General features: G+C 42.4%; 1 protein-coding gene across 1 annotated transcript in view; it reads right to left on the bottom strand.

Moving 5' to 3' along the window:
* LOC130138716 (patatin-like protein 1) overlaps positions 1 to 26,364 on the bottom strand; it is a 42,468-nt gene that overhangs the window by 13,374 nt on the left and 2,730 nt on the right. The window contains exon 4 of the mRNA XM_056313606.1: positions 6,552 to 6,713. Within this exon, the coding sequence (XP_056169581.1) occupies positions 6,552 to 6,713 (162 nt within the window). The remainder of the gene's footprint in view (positions 1 to 6,551; positions 6,714 to 26,364) is intronic.

Below are 26,364 nucleotides of genomic sequence, written 5' to 3'. Positions count from 1 at the left end.
GAAGCATAGATGCCTTGATTTGGGCGAAATTGTGGACTTGGCGGATGAAATTTGTGGACCGTATGGTGGCTGATTTTGTGGCTATTTTACGGGCTTAGTGTGACAATTTAATTGAGGATTAGTGGCCCGTAATGTGCTATGCGATGGCTGGAAGTATTGGAATGAATTGGCCCGAGTTCGGTTAAGTTCGGGTTCAATTGTGGATTATAGTGCGCGCCTAGTTTGGTCCTCATGGTGGCTGATTCGGGTGATGCTTTGGGGAGTCTAATAGAGTATTTTGAGGGTATTTGTTGGCCTAGAATGACCTGCTTGGTGGCTGTCCATACCGGGATTTAATTGGACAAGGCGCGATCAATTTGAGGCTTGATTGTGTGATTATCGGGAATGATCGCATTGATCAATTGACCGGCTAAATGAGCCTTGTTGTGATTGATTTTAGGATGCCATGTTGCTTGTTTAGCGGGACTAAGAATGGAATAGCTTGGCGGGCCTCGAATGCGAGGGTTCTTGTTATCCCGGTTGTGTGGATTGTGCATGGATTGTGTGTCAAGTTGATGTCATGGCTGATTTGAATTAATTGTCTGATTGGGCATGTTGATTTATGAAATTGAATATGCGTGGTGCAAATGCGCATGATTGCATCGTGATTTGAGTAAGTGGTGCGGTGCAAGTGAATGCCCATATGTGAACGTTATAGCCATGAGTTTGCATCACGAGCATTGGCACGGCATGTGCATTTACAAGTGTGCTCGAGTGACATGTGCATTGTGATCACCTAAAATGCCCTGATGCATTTAACGCGGGGTTCAGATGAAAATTGGTGCTTGTGAATGTGTGATCATAATAAACCCTGATGCGTTTTACGCGGGGTAGTGAATCCGTCCTGAGGCGTTTAACGCGGGACGATGCCCGGATTGCCGGAAGACGGCCAACCTGATGCGTTTACGCGGGTTCGGTCCGTATATGGAGATCGGTGTTGCGCCTGATGCGTTTACGCGGGCTAGAGATACTGGGCCTGATGCGTTTACGCGGGCCAGGAAGTGTTGGATAGTGATAGACCTGATGCGTTTTACGCGGGTCGGACCTGATGCGTTTAACGCGGGTCGGAGGAGAAATTGATAAATGGCAAGTATGCTAGAGTGCAAGCGTGCGAAAATACATTGATGAGGCGTGAGCACGCGTATGAGCACGAGCATAAGCATGACATGTGTTGTGACCAAATGATGTGTACATGTGCTGCGACTGGATCCTATGTTTTATGCTTGAATTGTAAGTGCCTAACCTGCAGAGCAAGGTGAGTGTTGGATTTGGGCCCGAGGGCCTAAGTCAATTATGATTTGCTTGGAGTGTTGATTTAGCACTCGTCAGGAGGTGCACTTTAGCCTAATTTAGGTTTAGGGAATTACTCGCTGAGATTTATTCTCACTGTTGTTGAAAACCAATTTTTCAGACCCCCGGCCCTGAGGATGGCAGGCGTATTGAAACGTTTTAGGAGGAGCCCCGGCTAGATATAGTGTTTGATCGCCGAGCCACGTACCCGCTTTTGATTTTTGAGTGTGGGCTGTATATGAATATTGTATATGTTTCCCGATGTCAAAACAAGTGTATATTTATCCGTGCTAGTTGTTGTATGGCTATCCTGGATTATGTGTATTTTATTGTACGGGTGGTTTTAATTACTTCCGCATGTGCTTTAAATCTCTATGTTGGGTGTTGGGTCGGCGACGAGTCCTGGGACGTCGCACACGAATCGACCTTTGCGAGGGATGTGGCGCGCCGAGGAGTGTGGGGCGTGACAAGGGATATGTAACTGATGGGCTTTTTAAGCTCAATGTAATGACAATTATCAATAAAGAAAATAAGTCTTCCGTTTATTTGCTTGAGTCTTCCAATTTATGGCATGGTAGACTAGGACACGTTAATTATGATACATTGCGTAGATTAATTAACTTGGAACATATACCTTCATTTCAAATTGATTCAAAACATAAATGTGAAATTTGTGTTGAGGCAAAATTAACGAGATCATCATTTCAAACAATTGAAAGAAACACTGAACCCCTTGAATTAATTCATAGTGATGATTGCGATTTGAAATTCATTCAAACGAGAAGTGGTAATAAATATTTTATTACTTTTATCGATGATAACACCAAATACTGCTATGTGTATTTGCTTAAAAGCAAAGACGAAGCCTTAGAGAAATTTGTTCTCTATAAGAATGAAGTTGAAAATCAACTCAATAAGAAAATTAAAAGATTGAGAAGTGATAGAGGTGGCGAGTATGAAGTACCAATTGGTGAATTCTGTGCACAACACGGAATTATACATGAAATAACTGCGCCTTACTCTCCTCAATCAAATGGTGTTGCTGAACGTAAAAATCGCATATTGAAAGAAATGATGAACGCGATATTACTAAATTCAGGTTTGCCTCAAAATATGTGGGGAGAAGCTATATTGTCAAGCAATTACCTTTTAAATAAGGTACCTCGAAAGAAAAAGGATAAAACCCCTTATGAGTTATGGAAAGGTAGAAGACCATCCTACAAACACTTACGAGTGTGAGGGTGTCTTGCAAAAGTGGCTGTTCCAACACCAAAGAAGACAAAGATAGGTCCTAAAACGGTGGACTGTATTTTTATAGGCTATGCACATAACAGTAATGCATATCGATTTCTTGTGCATGAATATAAAATTCCAGATATACATAAGAATACGATCATGGAATCTAGGAATGCATCATTCTTTGAAAATGTATTTCTTTGTAAATCCAATGATGGATCAAGTTCATCTAAACGAAAGAATGAAACTATGAATGAAGAAAGTCATGATTCGGCTCATGAAATTCATGACTCAGATCATGAACTAGAACCGAGACGTAGCAAAAGAGCAAGAGTGGAAAAATCTTTTGGAAATGATTTTCTAACTTATTTGTTAGAAAAGGAACCATTAAATTATGCAGAAGCTGTGAATTCTTCTGAGGGACCTCTATGGAAAGAAGCAATAAAAAGCGAAGTTGATTCTATTTTGTAGAATCATACTTGGGAGCTAGTGAATCTTCCTCCTGGCTGTAAGCCTTGAAAGTCCAAATGGATTTTTAAAAAGAAAATGAAAGCAGATGGCTCCATTGATAAGTGTAAAGCCAGACTTGTGATCAAAGGATACAATCAACGAGAAGGCTTAGATTACTTAGATACTTATTCTCCTGTGACGAGAATAACTTCCATTAGGATGATACTTGCAATTGCAGCATTGCGAAATCTAGAAGTACATCAAATGGATGTAAAAACACCTTTCCTAAATGGTGATTTGGATGAAGAAATCTACATGGAACAACCTGAGGGTTTTATAGTTCCAGGACAAGAAAGGAAAGTCTGTAAATTGGTGAAATCATTGTATGGCCTAAAACAAGCACCAAAGCAGTGGCATGAAAAGTTTTATAATACAATGATTACCAATGGTTTTAAGATCAATGAATGTGATAAATGTGTCTACATTAAAGTGACAACAAATGGCTATGTCATTTTGTGTCTTTACGTAGATGACATACTAATTGTTGGTAGTGATGATAAAATGATCAAATCTACCAAGTATATGTTGAATTCAAGATTTGACATGAAAGATATGGGACCTACTGATATGATTTTAGGAATTAAAATCACAAGAACGTCAGAAGGTCTTATTTTAAACCAGGCACACTATGTGGACAAGATTCTTGAAAAATTCAACATGAATGATTCTAGTATTGCTAGAACACCATTAGACAATAGTCTTCATCTATCCAAGAATAGAGGAGAGGGTATTTCTCAAGTAGAGTATTCTAGAGTTATTGGAAGTCTAATGTACTTAATGAGTTGTACTAGACCAGACATTGCCTATACGGTTAGTAAATTGAGTAAATATACAAGCAATCCGAGTGCTTACCATTGGAAAGCAATAGTGAGAGTATTTAGGTACTTACGATATACTCGGAATTATGGCCTACATTATATCAGATATCCAGCTGTTCTAGAAGGATATAGTGATGCGAACTGGATATTTGATATAAAAGACTCAAAATCTACTAGTGGATATGTATTCACACTAGCAGGAGCAGCCGTATCTTGGAAATCCTGTAAACAAACTGTTATAGCCAGATCCACAATGGAATATGAATTTATAGCTTTAGATAAATGTGGTGAAGAGGCTGAATGGCTTCGCCATTTCTTAGAGGATATTCCAAAATGGCAAAAACCTGTGCCACCAATAAGTATACATTGCGATAGTCAATCTGCAATTGGAAGAGCACATAGTAATATGTATAATGGTAAGTCTAGACATATACGTCGTAGACATAATACCATTAGACAACTACTCTCAATAGGAATTATCTCTATTGACTACGTAAAGTCAAGGGATAATATTGCGGATCCGTTAACCAAAGGGTTAAACAGAGAGTTAGTTGAAAAATCGACAAGAGGAATGGGACTGAAGCCCATGAAAGAATAAGTTGGTATAAAGGAAACCCAACCTAATTGACTGGAGATCCCAAGATCTAGGTTCAAAGGGACAACCTAATTATATAAACTTAGTGATGTCACTGTGGGGGTTATCCCTAAAACCATTCCTATATAAAATATCAGTGATATTGTAAAGGAAAGGATATCATTTTGCTTTAATGATTCTTAAAATTACTCAAAATTAAGTAATCACCTATGTGAGAGAGAAGTGGGGCCGCTTCAAAGGAGAATTTAAGGGCTAAATTCTTTAGAAACTCTTGCAGAACCAGGTTGATGTTCATGGCCAAAACGAACATAACTATAAGAACTGAACAAACGCTTAGATGATTCCTGTGTGAAGTGTATGATTCATTTACATAAGAAAGCTGGACAGTTCAAGGACATCATGTCTACTGGACAACTAGTAAAGTAAATATACTTTCACAAGGGAAGGTTCAAAGGGTAACACCTACCTATCCTATGCAGGTTTCAATTGTTGAACACTATCATAGAGTCAAAAACTAAAACAATTTTCATTCATGTGGGGGATTGTTGGAAATATGGGATAAATTGATGGGTGAATGAATGAGAAATTGATGCTCAAAGAACACCCTTGAGTTGGAAGTGGGAAGTGGAAAAACACTAGTTCCACATCGGAAAAGAAAGAAGGCTATGGAGTACTTTATATACAGTTACACTTATTTGAAGTGGTAACTATTATAGCACAAATACTATGCCTAGCGTGCAGGCGCAGGGGGGTGCAAATCCGACCCCGACAAGTTGAAACTTGGGCGCGAGCGCACATCCCGCGTACATGATTGCAGGACCGAAAAGTGGGCCTCGCAACGAGCCCAATTTTGCCTTCTGATTTATTTTTTTCAACTCAAACTGTTACGAATTTCGTAACGTGCGGATTTTATAACGACATAATTAATCGTCCGTTATTCGTATTGATTTTATAACGGCAGATTTAATCGTCCGTTATTCGTATTGATTTTGTAACGACAGATTTAATCGGCCGTTATTATTCCCGAAATGCTCTCCCCTGCGTTCTATTTTTATCGAAATCATTCTTCCTCTGTTTTATATTCTCTGCATTTGCACGGTTTTCGATAGTGTTCAGTTCCACAATTTGTTCAAGTTCGCCGGAAGCTTTGAAGTCCTGATTACTTCTTAGCAGTCAACCGTTGTATCCTGGGAGACAGACGTTCACGAAACCTCGGACGCGTCCTAAAGGGAACGAATCTGTTTTAAGGAAACTGTGTCAAACACAGGCCTCGGTATTCATTTGTATCGATTCCAACTTTGTTATTGCAATTTCGTTTATTTGTGATTCTGTATTGTTTGTAATTTTTATACTAATGCCGATTTGAATTTCGCAACAAATATAACAAATCATCAAGCTAGACGTGGCTTGCCGTCAGCTGGCCTGTCATCTCAAGATAACTATGTATTATGAGAAAAATTATGACTTTTGTTGATTAGCAACTTCTGAGGTGTTATCCGTAGGTTTCACACCTTAACAAAACATCCCATCGTTGGACCACAGATGAACATAGAATTGTGATTCGACGCAGAATTGTCACAGCCGAATAATCTTGATCGCATTCAATTATTTATTCATTTAAAAAATCATATTTGGTAGCTTATACCACGTCGACTCCATATTTTCAACTTTACGAAGGACTCCATATTATGGATTGAACTTACCTGTCTAGATTAGGTACATGTTAAACTCTTCATAATGTTAAGCATAATTCATGTTTCGGCCATTCATCTTGTGCCTCGGTTCATATTTCACGACTTGGACCATGAAATTAACAGGTATTTCTCGGGTCAAGGTTGCTTCACTTAAAGTGAACTTCCTCGTCGCAAAAGAAGAAGATATAGTAAAGGCACTCCGTATTAAAACCAGGCGATTCTATTTTAGCCGCATTATTTTATTTTTACGGTCTTTGATATCAAATAGGCTCTATTAATTTATGATCGTATATATACCTATATACCTTTTCTTATGTGTACATGTATGTATGTAAGTTATGATCATGTGCGTTCATGAGACGTACTTACCGGATTGTTGGCAACCATACCACCAACGATCAGATTAAATTCATGGGCTCGTCCAGCTTCATCTACTATCCCGAAGTAATGGACGGCGAGGTACGTCGGAGCAACGGATGTGCTGATGCATATGTCAGATACTTGAGCGTCCAAGGATGAGTTTTTCGACACCTACACGAGATACAAATCAATTAAAGAAAACAGCTCCTATGATTAGCGTATATGCGTATAAGTTTCCCTCTATTAGGACTAAGTAATTGATCATAATTGTCTTTGTCAAACTTGCATTATCAATAATCCCTTTTTCAATTGGAAATCAGTAGTTGCAAGAAAAGTAAGATTCCATCACATCCCTTCACACTCCAAAACTTATACACTAGGCTACAATAAATTGAATATTTCATAACATGCGCGTGCTCACATAGGGTAGTTTCGATATGAATAAGGGATTGATGTAGATCGAATTCAACAATTGGCACTAATTCAAGTAATGTGCGATTAGATCATGTCTCGCTCAATCGGTCATATACATAATAATGCTAATGCGTCATCCCAATAGAAAAAAATGGGCTTTGCTAGCATAATAGTCTTTGGGTCATTGTGAGAGTAATAGTAAGTTGTGAGTCACAAATTTTTAAAGGAGTGGACCCCTACAATAATTTTTAATTATTTGTTATTTATTTTTTTGTGGTCCAGATACGTTGTTAATCTCACAATAAATTAAGGACTGTCACTTAATCATTTCTTTAAAAGGGCTTTGCTAGCATTTTGGGCCACTGTGAAAGTAACAGCACATTGTGTCAGGCCCCGCACCCTACGGCGCGCCACATCCCTCGCAAAGGTCGATTCAAGTGCGATGTCCCAGGACGCGTCGCCGACCCAACGCCTAAATTTCAGAGAACACAAAGCACAGCGGAAATAACCAAACACCCGAACAATTTAAAACCGCATAACCAAGGATAGCCGAACAACAACCAACATGAACAAACATACACTTGCATAGATACTGGGAACCATATACATCATCCATTTACAGATTGCGCTTAAAAATCAAAAGCGGGTCAATGGCCACTACTGACAAAAAGGGGTAAGTGGCCCAGGGGTCAGGGTTACTAAAATTAGAAGGGGCTCCGGTCAAAAAGGTACTGGCCCGATCTATCTAGGACTAAGGCTGGATCTACAGAACCCAGTCCGAGTCGGATCCCGATGACTCGGAAGAGCTATCAGACAGCTCAACCTCAGAGCCTAGGGAATCGTGCTCGGACTCGGCCCCAACTGACTCCTCCTCGGAATCCATCGGCTCGGCCTCGTCCTCCTGCTCCATGGGCTCTGGCTCCTCATCACCCGGCTCCATCGGCTCCGGATCAGTGTCCCCATCAACTGGCTCCAAGTCCATCGGATCGGGCTTATCCACCTCGTACTCTACAGGTACACCATCAGAGCTCGCACTCTCTTCGGCTGAAGAACCAGGATCAGTCACCTCTCCATCAGGGCACTAGGGGTACCTCGTGCCCAGCTCGGTAAACGGGACATCAAAAGTTCAGAGAGGACCATGCTCCCCAAAACGATCCCTAAAGCACCAGGCTACATATTCGTGGGTCTGGTAATGCGCTTCCCCCACATCCACCCATACTAAAGTATAATGTCTAATATACGACTCCCCGTTCCCTACGGGGTGTACCGTCCTCGTCCGCTCTATCTGATGCGGAATCCCAAAACGAACCGGAACATCAGGCATCCTCAGGGTCGGGGGTCTGAAAGGATTGGTTTAAGCAACAGTGAGAATAAATCTCAGCGAGTAGGTTCCCTAAACCTAAGCTAGGCTAACATGCACCTCCTGACGAGTACTAAACAACACACAACCCGGAATATGAATGACTTAGGCCCTCGGGCCCAAATCCAAAACTTACCTTGGCCTTGCAGGTTAGGCACTTATAAATCACAATAATAACACAGAACCTAATCGCGGCACATGCACGCATCACTTGGTCACAACGCATGTCATGCATATTGTCGCGACCTAAAAAAAATTCCTCATTTTTCGGGCTAATGGATTATTAAGACTAATCTTAACTCGGGCCCTCCCAAGCCCTACCAATTCGCAACTTAGAGTTTAAGTTTTTAATATGCAAAAGTTTTTATGCTTGGAGTCGCCACTAATCAATTTATGGTAGGTTGATTAGAAACCTAAATAAAACATAGGGAGATATGTTTTATTCCTACGAACCAGAGATTCTAAGCCCGGGGACTTGATTACGCTAGATCTGGTCTAATGCCCTTTCGGTACCTTTTCTTTTCAAAAATGTTTTGGCAGGCAGTTTGGATCCATTTCAACTTAGTTACTAACATGTGAGGTGTTCATGCGAGTGCGCAAACCACCAATTTAACACCCAGAAAGCATTAAATAAATTGCAAGTTTGGAAGAATTACTTACCTGGAAGCAACGTAAGCATCTGCATTGTTAGCTAGAAAATCACATTGACACCCTAATATGATTTCTAATTAACAAGCAATTCACTTAATTTCTTTTTTTGGATTTTCACTTATTTAAATGAAATCTAGCCTATATGCAATGACATGCGAAAATGACATGCGATTAATGCAACCTAGCATGCAAACTATATGTCGTGCGACGACGTGACCTATTTCTAATGACAGGATGAATGATTATTTTTGGTATTTTCTCAATTTAAATTCGGAATAATAAAAATGCCTAAATTAACATGCAAACTATGATGACTTAATCTACCCTAGCATGATTTCTTTTTAGGATTTCTATTAAAATTCGAAATAATGAATTACTTAAATTAAGAATACAATCTATCCTAATCTATCCTAAAACAATTCATTCTTCTTTTTTGGGATTTTCATGGAAATTCGAAATAATAAAATAACCTGAATAATCTATTAAGATTAGAATATTACTTAATTTAAACTAGGAAATAGATCATCTCAAGTCCTCATTTAAATTAAACAACTACTCTATCTTCTAGATATATTTAGGATTCCTAGACATGTGAAAACTCTAATTCAAATCTAATTAATATTTTTTTTGAATTTTCTGTTTATTTGAAAAAGGAAAGCAATTAAATAAACAAGGATAGCAACCACATTCAAAACGTCCACGGGATCCGCCATATTTGTTTCAAACTCGGATTAGGCACAAAAATCAAACTATCGGTCATATCTATAGGGTTATAGATATCGACGGAAAGCCGATTATTCAAATTTGGAAAGCGGATAAAAATCATTATCGTAGTCGAGTGGTTATGGATAGGATAATAATTTTCCGTATCGCCGCGTATCGAACCTTAGGGATAAGGTCGGATAGTCGTCCAGATACGTTGCTAAATTAGGAAGTTTTCCTAATTTTGAATATTTAAAAATATTGCGGATATATCGAACATTATCCTAAGATATCTAAACATCCACATGATATTCACGAAATATTCAAACACCCATATTAGGAAATTAAATATTCTGAAAATATCGGATAATGTTGAATTACCTAATTTGCAGATAATTCCCAAATTCAAATCGACTCGGGATCGAGTTTACGGATCGGGATCGGACTCGGACGACGGGCGACGCGGCGTCGGCGCGGCAGCTCACAGTGGCGTCCGGCGACAGGCGCGGTGGAGCGCGCGGTGGTGGCGGGACCAACGGCGGGAGACTCGCTGAGGCTGAATTGTCACTGTTGGAGACGTCGGTATGAGCCGGTAACCTCCTGGAGTTCACCGAGAAACCTGCAGAAGATAAACAGATGGATGGGTCTCGCCGAGATGCTCGAGGAACTCGCCAGTCACTGCTGTGTATTCGGTGACTCTGTCGATGACTCGATGGTGCAGGCAAGAGCGCTTCCGTTCGGCAAAGGTGTAAAGACCGTCTTGGAAAGAAATCCGGACGTTGCTGACGCGGCTGATGCAGGGAAGTCAAGGAGCAGCAAACCACCGAGAGTGCAGAGAAGAGATGATGACCAGGGAGGTCTTCGAAGAACTCTGACTTTTCAGAACGTGCAGTGGGAGGTCCTTTCCTTTTCTTTTTCTCTGGTGCAATCCCTGTTTTGCATGTGAAGTCTCGCAAGAAGCAAGACAGCCCCTCTCTTTTCAAAGTCAAACTCTCTTCTTTCTGTACGTGATGAACATTACAGAGAAGGAGAGCTCTTTTGGCCGTCTCCCTTCGTCCAGAACGTGGAGACCTCCTCTTGAACGAAGCCTCCGACTTCTCCGAATTTCTGAACCGAAAATTCTCTCCCCCCCTAAAAATCTGACCTAAACATGTTTATATAATGCTAACCTAGGTCAATTAGATGGGCTCTATAGTCCTAATGGGCTTAGGCTTGGGCTTAGGTTTAATTTAATTTAAATGGGCTGATTTATCTTGGGCTTTTGTTTAATTAAGCATAATGGGCTGAATTAAACTCAAATTAAAACAACCGAGCCCGTTTGACTTGTAATTCCCGGCCCTTGCATTCCAAGCGAGCTGAGTCCCATTCGAAGAAATTTAAGCTCCTTCGTCACCGCCGGTCCGATGCAAAATGCAATTAATCTAAAATGAATTTAAACTATATGTTATGCAACCTAGATATTTTTGTTTAGGGGTTAAAAATTTAATCCCTAATTTTCTATACAAATTACGACTAAATGATACGCCAAAATTTAGGTGTCAACAGCTGCCCCTCTTTGAAGGTGAGCTCGTAGAGGTTGCATTCAAAGACTAAATGATACCTAAATTTCAACCATGCAAATGCAATGAATGTTGTTTTTGTCGGGATTATGAGTCCCATTTTAAAATGCATTAAGTAATGATGTATGCTAACATGAGTGGAAAACATACTTGGAATTACTTACCTGACAAGAGTGAGATAGCGCAATTCAAGGCACGACTCGGACTTTGTATGTTGTTTGGCAAATGTCTGGGCTCATTTCCATAGTTATTGCCTGATATACGTTGATGAACTTCGGTGATCTGCAGTTAAGTCAAAACACATGAAGAAAGCTCGACGTATCCAATCATCATCTGGATTCGTGAGAACAGTTCCGATCTTTACCAACTACCTATACATCTCCATAGGTGTTTGCAAAGATTTGGCCGCTTCACTTATACCTGCTCATAAGTGAATTGCGGGGAGAACTTTTGAAGTCAAGAGGATATTCCGACCTTTACATATACCTACTCATATGCAAAGATTTGGCTGCCTCACTTATACCTGCTCATAAGCGAGTAGCGGGGGAACACCTGGGGTTGAAAGAATATTCCGACCTTTACATATACCTGCTCATATGCAAGGATTTGGCCACTTTACCTATACCTGCTCATAGGCGAGTAGCGGGGGAATACCTGAGATTTGGGGAAAATTCCGACCTTTACATATACCTGCTCATATGCAAAGATTTGGCCGCCTCACCTATACCTGCTCATAGGTGAGTAACGGGGGAATCTTCTCGAGATTGTATGAAAATCTGTGATTTGGTGAACAAAGGGGCTAGCCCAAGTGTTCAAGGGTTCCTTGACAAAGTACCTGGATATCATCAGAGGTACCTGAAAAAGCTTGATCAATAGACACCTAAACATCATCAAAGGCATCTAGAGATCGCAAAAATGATCAAATGTGGGTCCTGACGATTGCTCGAACAGGTTAGGGACACCTAGATAGTCATAGACATCCTAGGGATAGAGATATACGTACCTGGCGATATCTCCAACTCTGAAGGTGTGTCTCCTGCTAGACACGGATTTAAGTAACATGTAATATGCATTCGCACACTGTCAAGAACACATATACACATGCATTATGATTTTCAACTGATTTTCATGCACGATGATTTTGTCAAATCGGTATTACAAACTCCACTGGGAAACAATCATGACAAGATAATCCGAACTTACAAGTGGGTGTCTTGAAAATGCCGAATGGGGGACTTCCGATCTAAAAGGGCTTTCTCTCATTCTCATTGAAAAAGGCTGATTTATGATAATCACTCCATCTCACCTTCGTCGTGTGGACAAGGGTCCGAGTATTCTCGCAAGCGGTATGACCTTACCAATCTGAGAGGTCTTTGTCAGGACCGTAACATGGGCTTGGTCAATGGCTTAGCAAAAGGGGACTCTTTGAGTCAAGGCTATTGAAAGAACAATACTCCGCAATCGTCTCCGGGTTTACAAGTCAAGAACCCTGCAAAACGAGATAGAAATGGACTTGCTCGCACTTCTTCGAGCTAAGCTTATAAACATCTGAATCCTTCGTTAGTTCAAGTGCCCTAATCTGAAGAGACTTTACAAGGGACGTAACGTAGGCTAGGCTCATGGGTTGAGAAATGAATAGATCATTAGGCTCAAAATGTGTATAATTGGGGTGAATAAGTTGGTGATCATCTCGGCATTATCACCGGTCCTCTTTTCCGCCAGGGATTGTCTTCTCGGTAGATGATCCATTGACCTCGAGAGCTTATCACTTGACTCCTTAAGACTGTGGATGACTTTGACACATCTTAACATTTTCTACTCCGAAGTTCTCTCCTTTTCCTTCATTTTTTTTTCTCTTCTTCTTCTTTTCTTTTTTTTTTCATGGGCATTGGCCTTGCTTTTACCAGGCACACTGCTTTTTCATGCCCCCTAGTTTTTTTTTTCATTTTTGACTTTTGACACACACTGTCTACAATGCATATATTGGCCAGCCACCCTTTGGATTGTTTTGACCGAATGATTAACATTTGGACTTTCAGGGTCTTCGTCTTCTATCGGCGCTCCGGATATGATGCGTGGACAGTGATGACTTTTGTCTTGCCCCAGTGTGGGGGATGATCACCAATTGGGTTTTTATGAAATGAAATTGCAGGCTCAAGTGGGCTATACAATGGATATAAGTGTGTATAGGATAGAGAAAGAAATGCTCTTCGTCATCCTAAGGCACTTGAACTTCATGTGAATTCATCTGAAAAAGCAACACTCGAAGATTGATGCAAGTGAGAGCAAGACAATCTCTATTCATTTTTCACCTTATAATCCTGACTTACCTCCAGTTTGCCCCGATGTGGGGTGGTTCTTGACAGGGGTAATTTGAAAGAATTTCTCCAAGCGTTTAGGCTCAAAGTGGCGAAACAATGGATAACCTGTAGTGTTTGGGATAGAGAAATGAACTGCCTTTCGTTACTTCGGTTGCTGTACCTTTTGCGAGATAACCCTTTATCTTGCAGATATGGAATTTTTTCATTCAACTCACTGGGGATTAGTGCATGGGACTATGTATAGGATAGGGCTTGCCTTTCATCATCCCGATGTGCCTCATTCAACACATTCAATTAATTTCACATGAGTTATCAGATTGTCCAAATAGATTCCCCTTTGAAGTCGATGATGCATACCGACAAAATAACCATGCAGAATTTAAAGCCAAAGCACACATCTTTAAATTGATTGAAACCATTTATTCATAAGTGAAACGTTTGTGACTCAGAATATAAAACCAAACACTTGAAAACTTTTGCCGCAAAAATGTTAGATCCTATCAGGGATAATACATCTTCACATCATCAGAATTAACAGGAGTGGAAAACTAACGACCGTCCATTTCTGCGAGAATCAGGGCACCTCCGAGTAGCACCTTATTAACCACATATGGACCATTGTAGCTTGGGGCGAATTTGCCCCCAGGAACAGGAAAAACTGGCAGTATCTTCCTTAGGACTAGATCATTTACCTCGAAGTGTCTTTGACGCACTTTTTGGTTGAAAGACTTACCTACTCATGCGGCAACTGGATCGAGGCATTTCGTCTCACTCTCAGGGGGATTTGCCCCTCTCTGCACTTTTCTGGGTTCTCCAGAATCACTCAGGTTAATAGTGATAGTTTGGTCTGATGTGAGGACTTTGGGCCTTTCATGCCGCTCTAGATCACGCTCAATATCTCAGGAATCGTTGAGTTCGTCGGTGTCATTGGGATCAAGCTCGGCTGCACATGATTCATCAGATTGGACCGTTTTCATACCCTTACGTGTCACAAGATTGCCCCTGAAACATAAAGTAGGGGGTTCAGAAGGACAAACAGGGCTAAATAGTGTATTTTCATTTCTTTTGATTTTTTTTTTTGACTTGTTTTCGAAATTCTTTTCAAAAAAGTTTTAACACGAGGAAGCATGAAGAAGCCCAGGCCTCAGAATTCTCCTTGGACTATATTTTTCTTTTATCGGTTGGATATCATCAACGGGCTGGTTTGATGTACCTCAACATGCCCTAAAAAAATGAAAATAATTTGTAATTTCATTGATTATCTCCAAATGAATTACATTTATTGAATAGAAATTGCAACGGTAAGACCTAGAAATGAAAAATCCTAAAAAGCAGCTCCCGAGACGGGGCAAGTCCTAGAAAGCAGTAAAAATTCCCGCGTAGGGGAGTGTACGGAAAAAAGTAAAGGTGTTACTCTTGCGGGCTAGTGCCCATTCCCTCCAACGGTCCTTCCTCGATGGCTCCAATAAAGAAATTATCGAACAGGGCAGTGATTCCCTCCATTGCATCATCAGGATCTTCTGTCACTAGAGGTGTTGGATCATCCATACCTCCCCATCCGTCGCTCAGTTGCCCCAATGTGTCGATCACCTCTTTTTCTTCATCAGCTTTAGGTGTGCTCTCTACGATCTCTTCATCATCGGACGCATCTTCGAGCGGAGGCATGTCTTCAAGCAAAAGACCGAGCTTGTCATTCCCGATGTTCAATGTAGCAAACTCTTCTTCCCAATTAATAACTACTTCGGAGATAGGGGAAACGATGCCAGTGTAGTCAGCATAAATGATCATCCCAGCTTCTACCATTCTTGAGATTCTTTCTCTCATGATAGCCAGGGGAAGGACCTCATTACTCGAGTAATAACCGGCTTTCACTAACTCACCGTAGACGTCGGTGGTATTCACCTTGACATTCTTGATTCGACCAGCATCGAAACTAAATATGGCATTCACATTGCCCGCGTGATCACGGAGCGGGTTGCTATGAACATTCGGCTTAGCGGGTTGAAACGAGAAAGCCTTCGTGTTTAGGAGGTTCTGGATTCGGTGCTTGAGGGTAAAACAATCGTCAGTTGAGTGCCCCACCTCGTCCATAGGATAATCGCATTTCTTAGATGGATCATAGTTATAGAATTGCTCAGGATTGGGCCGCTTTGGCTCAGTGGTAAGCAAGCCTTTCTTTCGGAGGACCGCCAATACTTGAGACAACGACCCGGGGAGGGGGGTGAATTGCCTCTTGTTGTTCTTCTTCTGAAAGGGTTGACGACCCATATTTTGTTGTCGAGCTTCTGCTACTTGGATTGCTGGGACATGGTTAGCATTCCGCCGGCCCGGTTGGGTATAAGTCACATTCACTTCAGCTGCCGGCTCTTTCTCCTTTCTTGCACCAAATCTTTTGGTCAAGGAAGACGGCTCCACAAACCACCCATCTTTCAGCCCTATCTCAATCTGTTCGCCTATAGGGATGAGTTGATTGAAGTTGTCAGCCGGAGTGGCTACCATCCGATTACGGTATTCGAACGGAAGAGTTTTAATAAACATCCTCTTCAATTCACTAGCTATGGGTTCTGGGACAACCTGAGCAGCTAAATTCCTCCATCTGATAGCATAGTCTTTGAAGGACTCGGTCTTTTCATTTGAGCACGTTCGAGATCATCACGGGTAGGAATGATGTCCATTATGAATCTGCATCGCTTTAAGAATGCTTCACTGGCTTCTTTCCAAGTTTTGAGGCCATTTATCTTCTTCATGAGATACCAGTTCAAAGCAGGACCCGTCAAACTTGCTTGAAAGGCATGGATCATCAGGAGTTCGTTGTCAACTTACGAAGTCATCTGTACGTGATAGAGCTGCAGGTGGGCTTTTGGACATGTGGTGCCATTGTACTTGTCAAAATCTGGCATTTTGAACTTCTTTGGGATTTTGATCTGTGAGTACAGGGACAGATCGATCGAAGGTGAATCCTGCGAACCTTGCAGCTGCTTCACTCTTTCTTTAAGCTTGTTGACTCGTTCGTCAGGTTTGTCTTTGTTGTCGATAATCTGGACGAGGTCATCTTCTAAATCAGGAATATCGTCATCTCCGTCAACATCGACACTTTTTCTAACTTTCTGCTTTGGGACTGATGTTTCGAGGGATGCCGGAACAGGGATCGACCGAAGAGCTTTGATCTCAGCGGACATTTGTTGCATCGCGATGACAAGTTGCTTCATCTGGTCTTCCATACCAACAACACGCTCTTGCAAGTCGGTTTGATCGGCCATTCTGGCTCTCGACCGTGTACGAATGGGCGATCGTGATCGGTCCGTAGTTACCTAATTTGCGGAACAAAATAGGCATACATAAGTGTCAAGTAAAATCATACGCCGATCCATGACATTGGTCTAACCGCTTTGAATTAAAAAGACCCCTTTATTGAAATGGTGAAAATTTTTACACCAATTAATGACTTAAAATTGAACTGAATATAAAGACAAATGACTCAATTCCTAAACAAATTTTAAAACTGAAACTGAAATGAGAAAAGAACTTCGAGCTTATTATTTAGCTTGATCTATAGACATATGGGAGGTGACTTCCTTCTTCAATTGCTCATAAGCTCGAGCTATCTTGGATGCCTTTTCTTCAGCTTCTTCGGCCTTCCTTTTGAGGCGATTGTTCTCTGAGCGATTGGCGGACTTGAGAGGCACCTTGGGTATCTTCGGGAGCAAATCCTGTGGGATTCTGTGTCGTCGAATGTACTGGGTCGTCGCGAAATAGGACTTCTGCTCTCCCTTTAATTCTCCTTCGGGCCGAGCTATCTTTAACACACGGCACTTCTTCCACATCTTATTGAGCTGAGCTACGGTCCCTTCGTGGTCTTTATCATCATCGGCGAAGTCGACCCGGAGGAGTTCCGGTTGTAACGCCGGAGGGAGTCCCTGGAGAATCTGGTACTGTCGGGACACTCTGGCAGGGTAGTACTCGATTGCGCTAGTGAAGCCCAAAAGTGGCACCGGTCTAACACCATTACACGTAAGCCGAGCTTCCTCGACCTTGAACCAATTAGCATGCCAATGGAAACCTTGGGGTCTAGCGTTTTTCATGAAAATGATCCATTCGGAATAATGATAATCAGGTGCATTTCCTTATTTTCCTTTATAGCTTAAAATGGGATGGCTAGAATCACTAAGCTCGGATATTGTGAGTAAATCGCCACATCCTTTTATGTGAGACAAAAACCAAATTTGCAAAAGTTCGAGGGGGGCATGAAACGTTTTGTCAACATGTTGCTTAAATTTAGTGAGTGAAATGAAAGTCTCGGCTAAAATGGTGTTGCCAAAATTCTTTTCAAGACAGACTTGTTGGACCAACCATGCGATTGACGGACTACACGCATTCTTACAGTGAGGAAAAATCACGAACCCGAAAAATGCTAACAAAAAGATTTTGCCCTTTTGAAAAGATGCGGATTTTTCAAAACACTGACTTAGGAATGAAAAAGGACATGTGCCGCGATTTGCTTTTAAAACTTTTCCCAATTCATCTTTTCCAACATTCAAAAATTCAGCCAACATTAAAGTAGAATCAATTCCCAAAGGTGGTGTGACTAACTCCGACTCCAATGATTTTCCAATGAGCACGCTATATTCTTCCAATGTCGGGGTGAGCTCGTGCTTACCGAATATAAAGGTAGAGGTCTCGGGACACCAGAAGTGCGCTAATGCTCGAACGAGGTCGGTACGGACTTTGACCTCCAGTAGGGGGAGCAGCCTCCCGATGTAGCCCTCAACTAGCTTGCGGTTGGTCGGACTGAGTACATTCCACCAGGCACGAAGCTCGTCCTTAGGAGCATCAAGAATCCGGATGTCTGCCCCTCCCATAGTGTATAGACCAAGACTCACGACCGACCTACTGTCATGGACCGACCAAAGAAAATACGGAACATAAATAAATTGCGAAATAAAGGTTCAGAAAACTTACTCAGTCGAAAGGATCATGGCAATCACATAGACACGCACATGAAATGTGAGGTTCGATTTCTATCTAGACTCTGGCTTGCAAAATGGAGACGCGAGGATTACCGGGCTAAACCAGTCATGGTTGTGGTTAGGCCGAGGTTCCCCTATCTCCGGCTCAATCAAGGAGCCGACCCGGGTTGCAAAGGGTGCAACCGTGGTGGGAACTCAATGACACCGTGAAATAACTTTCGGGACCAAGGAGGGCGACCCGTACCACGCAGGTGTGGTCGGGGTGTCCGCTGTCTCAGTACCATCCTAAACTTGTGCCGCCCAGGTCCGACAGCGGGTAGTGTGTGCGGTGTAGTGTAAATGCAAGGCATGCACAGCAAGTTATATCAAACAGCGCTTCGTGCATAAAATAAACCATACATCCAACACCTTCCTGTAAAACAAGGGTTAACAATCACGTCTCCCCTTATACCTCCTATTCTGCAAAAACATTTAACACCTAAAATGTTAGGGACGTACCTGGGATCCTCGCTGCCAAATAAAAATATTTTTTGAAAAGAAAAACTGGCCTGAGTCCACTAAGAGTTTTAACTCAATTCCCCAGCGGAGTCGCCAAGCTGTCGCGACCTAAAAAAAATTCCTCATTTTTCGGGCTAATGGATTATTAAGACTAATCTTAACTCGGGCCCTCCCAAGCCTACCAATTCGCAACTTAGAGTTTAAGTTTTTAACATGCAAAAGTTTTTATGCTTGGAGTCGCCACTAATCAATTTATGGTAGGTTGATTAGAAACCTAAATAAAACATAGGGAGATATGTTTTATTCCTACGAACCAGAGATTCTAAGCCCTGGGACTTGATTACGCTAGATCTGGTCTAACGCCCTTTCGGTACATTTTCTTTTCAAAAATGTTTTGGCAGGCAATTTCGATCCATTTCAACTTAGTTACTAACATGTGAGGTGTTCATGCGAGTGCGCAAACCACCAATTTAACACCCAGAAAGCATTAAATAAATTGCAAGTTTGGAAGAATTACTTACCTGGAAGCAACGTAAGCATCTGCATTGTTAGCTAGAAAATCACATTGACACCCTAATATGATTTCTATTTAACAAGCAATTCACTCAATTTCTTTTTTTTGGATTTTCACTTATTTAAATGAAATCTAGCCTATATGCAATGACATGCGAAAATGACATGCGATTAATGCAACCTAGCATGCAAACTATATGTCGTGCGACGACGTGACCTATTTCTAATGACATGATGAATGATTATTTTTGGTATTTTCTCAATTTAAATTCGGAATAATAAAAATGCCTAAATTAACATGCAAACTATGATGACTTAATCTACCCTAGCTTGATTTCTTTTTAGGATTTCTGTTAAAATTCGAAATAATGAATTACTTAAATTTAGAATACAATCTATCCTAAAACAATTCATTCTTCTTTTTTGGGATTTTCATGGAAATTCGAAATAATAAAATAACCTGAATAATCTATTAAGATTAGAATATTACTTAATTTAAACTAGGAAATAGATCATCTCAAGTCCTAATTTAAATTAAACAACTACTCTATCTTCTAGATATATTTAGGATTCCTAGACATGTGAAAACTCTAATTCAAATCTAATTAATATTTTTTTGAATTTTCTATTTATTTGAAAAAGGAAAGCAATTAAATAAACAAGGATAGCAACCACATTCAAAACGTCCACGGGATCCGCCATATTTGTTTCAAACTCGGATTAGGCACAAAAATCAAACTATCGGTCATATCTATAGGGTTATAGATATCGACGGAAAGCCGATTATTCAAATTTGGAAAGCGGATAAAAATCATTATCGTACCCAAGTGGTTATGGATAGGATAATAATTTTCCGTATCGCCGCGTATCGAACCTTAGGGATAAGGTCGGATAGTCGTCCAGATACGTTGCTAAATTAGGAAGTTTTCCTAATTTTGAATATTTAAAAATATTGCGGATATATAGAACATTATCCTAAGATATCTAAACATCCACATGATATTCACGAAATATTCAAACACCAATATTAGGAAATTAAATATTCTGAAAATATCGAATAATGTTGAATTACCTAATTTGCAGATAATTCCCAAATTCAAATCGACTCGGGATCGAGTTTACGAATCGGGATCGGACTCGGACGACGGGCGACGTGGCGTCGGCGCGGCGGCTCACGGTGGCGTCCGGCGATGGGCGCGGTGGAGCACGCGGTGGTGGCGGGACCAACAACGGGAGACTCGCTGAGGCTGAATTGTCACTGTTGGAGACGTCGGTATGAGCCGGTAACCTCCTGGAGTTCACCGAGAAACCTGCAGACGATAAACAGATGGATGGGTCTCGCCGAGATGCTCGAGGAACTCGCCAGTCACTGCTGTGTATTCGGTGACTCTGTCGATGACTCGATGGTGCAGGCAAGAGCGCTTCCGTTCGGCAAAGGTGTAAAGACCGTCTTGGAAAGAAATCCGGACGTTGCTGATGCGGCTGATGTAGGGAAGTCAAGGAGCAGCAAACCACCGAGAGTGCAGAGAAGAGATGATGACCAGGGAGGTCTTCGAAGAACTCTGACTTTTCAGAACGTGCAGTGGGAGGTCCTTTCCTTTTCTTTTTCTCTGGTGCAATCCCTGTTTTGCATGTGAAGTCTCGCAAGAAGCAAGACAGCCCCTCTCTTTTCAAAGTCAAACTCTCTTCTTTCTGTACGTGATGAACATTACAGAGAAGGAGAGCTCTTTTGGCCGTCTCCCTTCGTCCAGAACGTGGAGACCTCCTCTTGAATGAAGCCTCCGACTTCTCCGAATTTCTGAACCGAAAATTCTCTCCTCCCCCTAAAAATCTGACCTAAACATGTTTATATAATGCTAACCTAGGTCAATTAGATGGGCTCTATAGTCCTAATGGGCTTAGGCTTGGGCTTAGGTTTAATTTAATTAAAATGGGCTGATTTATCTTGGGCTTTTGTTTAATTAAGCATAATGGGCTGAATTAAACTCAAATTAAAACAACCGAGTCCGTTTGACTTGTAATTCCCGGCCCTTACATTCCAAGCGAGCTGAGTCCCATTCGAAGAAATTTAAGCTCGTTCGTCACCGCCGGTCCGATGCAAAATGCAATTAATCTAAAATGAATTTAAACTATATGTTATGCAACCTAGATATTTTTGTTTAGGGGTTAAAAATTTAATCCCTAATTTTCTATACAAATTACGACTAAATGATACGCCAAAATTTAGGTGTTAACACATATGCTCGTGCTCATACGCGTGCTTATGTCTCATCATGCACTTTCGCACGCTTGCACTCTTGCACACTTGCAATTACCAAGTTCACCGACCCGCGTAAAACGCATCAGGTCCATCACTTTGAGATCGATCTCCGGCCCGCGTAAAACACATCAGGTTGGTCATCTTCCGATAGTCCGGGCATCGTCCCGCGTAACACGCATCAGGACGGGTTCAATACCCCGCGTAAAACGCATCAGGGCTTTATGTGATCACACATTCATAATCACCAATTATTATCTGAATCCCGTGTAAAACACATCAGGGCATTTTAGGTGATCACATGCTCATGTCATTCGTGCACACTCGCATATGCACATGTTATGCCAATGTTTGAAATGCACATTCATGGCCATAACGATCACACTTGAGTATTCATGAAATTCACATTGGGCACTCAACATGATTTGGCTAATTATTCAAAACAACGCTACGACATGCTCAATCCACATTTCAATGTGCCCAACCAACATATCAGCATGTCCATGAAGGCAACTCAAAGCACTCTTGCATGGTACATAATTCACACGTATAATTCACACAATTAGATTCACATGAACTCGCGCACTCGAGGCCCGCCATGCTACTCCCTTCTTGGTCACACTAAGCATATGACATGGCATCACAAAATTGATCACAACCAATGACAATTCAGCTACCCAATCAGTCAATCCAAATATTTCCGGTAATTACACCATTAAACCCCAAATTTATCGCGCCTTGTCCAATTTCATTCCGATATAGGCAGCCACCAAACAGGTCACTCTAGACCAATAAATATCCTCAAAATACTCCATTAGGCTCCCAAAACATCACCCAAATCAGCCACCATGAGAACTATACTAGGCGCGCACAATATTCCACAATTGAACCCGAACTTAACCCAAATTTGGGCCGATTCAATCCAACCTTTCCAGCCACCACCTGGCACATTCTAAGCCGCCAAACCTCAATTAAATCATCACTCTCGGTCACCAAATGCGCCTCAAAATCAGCCCATAACAGCCTCCACAAGCTAACTCCCAAATTACCCTAATTAACCCCTAAAACTCATCTAGAAACACACATTGGCCTAATTAGGGTTTAGGGTTGTACTCACTTGGATTCCTAGGCTCCTAATGAAGGCTGGACAGGAGGCGAGGGCAGCTCAACAGCGGCGGGGCAAGCGGCGGCGACGGGTGGCCTTCCCGGCGGCGCGAGCGGCCTTCCCGGCAGCGCGAGCGGCGGCGGCTTGAGGATGGCGGCGATCCTAGGCGGGGGCTGATCGGTGGCGGTAGAGGGGGCGAGAGGGAGAAAGAGAGGGATGGCTGGATGGTGGTGGTGAGGTGAGGGGGACGGCGGCACGCGGCGGCGGCACCGGCGAGCGGCGGCGCTCCGGCTTGGCTTGGCCTTCCACGGCCAAATGAAGGAAGATGAAGAGGAGGGAGTTGTTGTAGGGGAGAGGAAATGGCCGGATGAAATGGTGAGAAAAATCAGAGGAGAGAGAGTGAGTGGGGAGCTTAACCAAATTGGTGAGTGGGGTTGGTGACCAAACTACCCAACAAATGACTATCAAGTCCCTAGTCCAAAGGCTAAGATCTAAACTTGCTAAAAATCTTGGGGGCATTATGGACCTCAAATTTCAGCATTATTGGGTTGAAACACTTCAATATAAAACCTTAAAATAATCTCCAATTAACCCCAAAATTCGGAATACAAGGCTAGGGCACAAGGGCAAAACGGTAATTTTCCGGTCCCGGGTCAAATTTCCAATTTTTGACACTATCGATCCCAAATATGATTGGCCACATAAAAATGACGTCGTCCTTGCAAAAATAGTCGCGCACGCCTACGAAATTCGATGCCGAAGTCCGGACTCAATTCCACGATCGATTTAACTCAATTTACAGTTTTAGCGTCTCTCACTAACGGGAGGCTGTTTAGGGGTTACGCATATCGACCTAGGCTACTCGAGTCGCGAGGATGTCGATCTCCCAAAGAACACGAGGGTTTATCGCTAGTCCCGACGGTCGCGATCGTTCGGAATAAGTTCGGGATCGTCCGCCATGCGCACTTTCGGTTGCGCGGAATCACCCGCGATCCGATCGTACGTCGCTGGCCAAACTGAACCCGTCACTCTCCTTAGATCGGCCCACCTTAGCACAAAATATTCCCTGCGTCGCTTCTCGGAATCGGACTCGATTCACGGTCGAGTTCTTAGGTCCACGCACCGTTTTCCTAATTAGCCATTCCCTAATGGTTAGTATCCCGAAAATGATCAGTTCCGGGCGAGACTCACTAAAACGAAATGAGAAATAATCATCTATTTTATTAATCCCGGAAGTGGGCGAATTCAGGACGTTACAAGTTGTGCGCCACAAATTTTTGAAAAAGTTGACCCTACAGTTGTCAAGCCCTGAACCCCGACGAGCGCGCGACACCCCAAGCTCGGTCGAAAAGTGCGACGTCCCAGGAAACATCGCCGACCCAACCCAAAACATTAGAATCAAATGCAGCGGAAACGATTACACAAATCCCTGAGGAAATAATCATCGGGTAATAGGGAGAGACAAATCACCAAACCATCAAACACTATATTACACCCGCAATATATACAATATCCATTACAAACTAGCACACCAGCAAACTTCCGAAACTAACGACCGCCAATAACAAAAAGGGACTAGCGGCCCGGTAGACTAACCCTTTGTCAAAAAGACTCCTCACCAAAAACAGGTCCAACCCCTAAAACTCCTAACCCCTAGTCGCTCTAGAGGGGGGGTCCACTCAGAGTCAGATTCATCGAAGTCAGTCTGATTCCCTAAAGACTTTGAAGACTCAGCAGGCTCAAAATCAGCTTCGATCACAATGGGGTCACCTATATCTCCCGATTCCCACGGGACCTCAACCGGTTCCTCATCCTCAAGCTCCACTTCTTCAGGCTCTTCCTCCTGTTCCGCTTCGGGCTCTTCTTCTTTGGGTTTCTCCTCGGACTCTTCCTCGGGCTCCACCTCTGGATTCTCCACTGGCTCCATCTCTACGGCTTCATCGTCTGAGCCTAGATCCATTGGAATCGGTCCTTGGTAAGGTACCTCAAGCTTGGGTTGTGGTTCAGCCACCATAGGTGCGGACTCAGAGGGGGTAATCGAAGGGGCTGACTGTGCAGGGCCAGGGCCGGTACTAGTCAACTCACCATCAAGGGGAGGAACGGTAAAAGGATCCCAGTCTCTAAATGCATTGTAGGGAGCATCAAAACCTCTAACAGGCCCGAATTCCTCTGCCCCATCCCGGAAAGTCCAGGTTGTAGATATGTGAGTCTACCACTCTGGGACACCTACGTCTACCTGAATCTCACTGGTGTGCTTTATCCAAGTATACTGTTCATCTACAGGGAACTCTACTATTGAGTGGTCAAAAAGCATTGGTATTCCAAAACGGTGAGGCGGCTGATTATCCATTATCCAGGTCTGGGGTCTGAAATGGTTTTAAGTAAAACCATGAGATCACATCTCAGCAAGTAACACCCTAAACCTAACCTAGGCTAACACGTATCTCTGGTCACATTCAAGCATGTCAATCACACAATCAGTAAACCATAACAATTGCAGGCACCAACATCTCAACTTGATACACACGAAACTTCACATGCTAAATCAAGCGTTACCATTAATAACTGATAACATGCCACACTCAAAGATGTCATTCAAACCAAAACCACACCAATATTCGCATAATAGACACAACATCATACTTTCATCATTTCACTCAGGCACACGCATCCAATTCATTTCTGACCCGCGTAAACACGCCTCAGGTCCAAAAACTAGCCATCGAACTCGAACCACGTAATCACGCCTCAGATTCAACAATACTTCTATAGCCCGCGTAAACGAACATGCCTCAGGCTCAGTGTCTCTAGCCCGCGTAAACGAACACGCCTCAGGCACAACACCGATCTCCCCTTTTATAACACAACCCGCGTAACACGCATCAGGTTGAACAACACTTCTATAACTCGCGTAAAAACGCCTCAGGCTCAGTGTCTCTAGCCCGCATAACACGCCTCAAGCGCAACACCGATCTCCCTTTTACGGCACAACCCGCGTAAAACACATCAGGTTGGCGGTCTTCCGGCAAAACCGGGCATCGTCCCGCGTAACACGCCTCAGGACGGGTTTAATTTCCCACGTAAAACGCATCAGGGATTATGTTATCACACGTGCACACATTTTCTATTTATTATCTGGACCTCGCGTAAAAATGCCTCAGGGTATTTAATGATCGTGCAACACGTCGGGGCACCCAATCACATGCCAATTTCATATGACCAATTCGCACACATCATCCAACATATACAGGCTACCAGTAAGCCATGCCAACTCACAATTTTACCAATTCAATTCGTACGTGCACAATTTAACGCGAATTTTTGCATTTAAGCCAAATTTCACCACTCACGGGCGTCGTACTCCTACCGACAACCCCAAACCAACATGCACTATGTCTCAAACACCAATATGCATCAATTCAGCCACAGAATGAACAATGATTTTGCCACCACAGAAAAATCACTATAACGGCAC

The sequence above is a fragment of the Syzygium oleosum genome, unplaced genomic scaffold, assembly GCF_021117445.2.
Source record: "Syzygium oleosum isolate NSW1041296 unplaced genomic scaffold, Sole_v2.1 Sole_v2.08, whole genome shotgun sequence".
NCBI classification, from domain to species: Eukaryota; Viridiplantae; Streptophyta; class Magnoliopsida; order Myrtales; family Myrtaceae; genus Syzygium; species Syzygium oleosum.
This window is presented reverse-complemented; position numbering and strand designations above follow the sequence as displayed.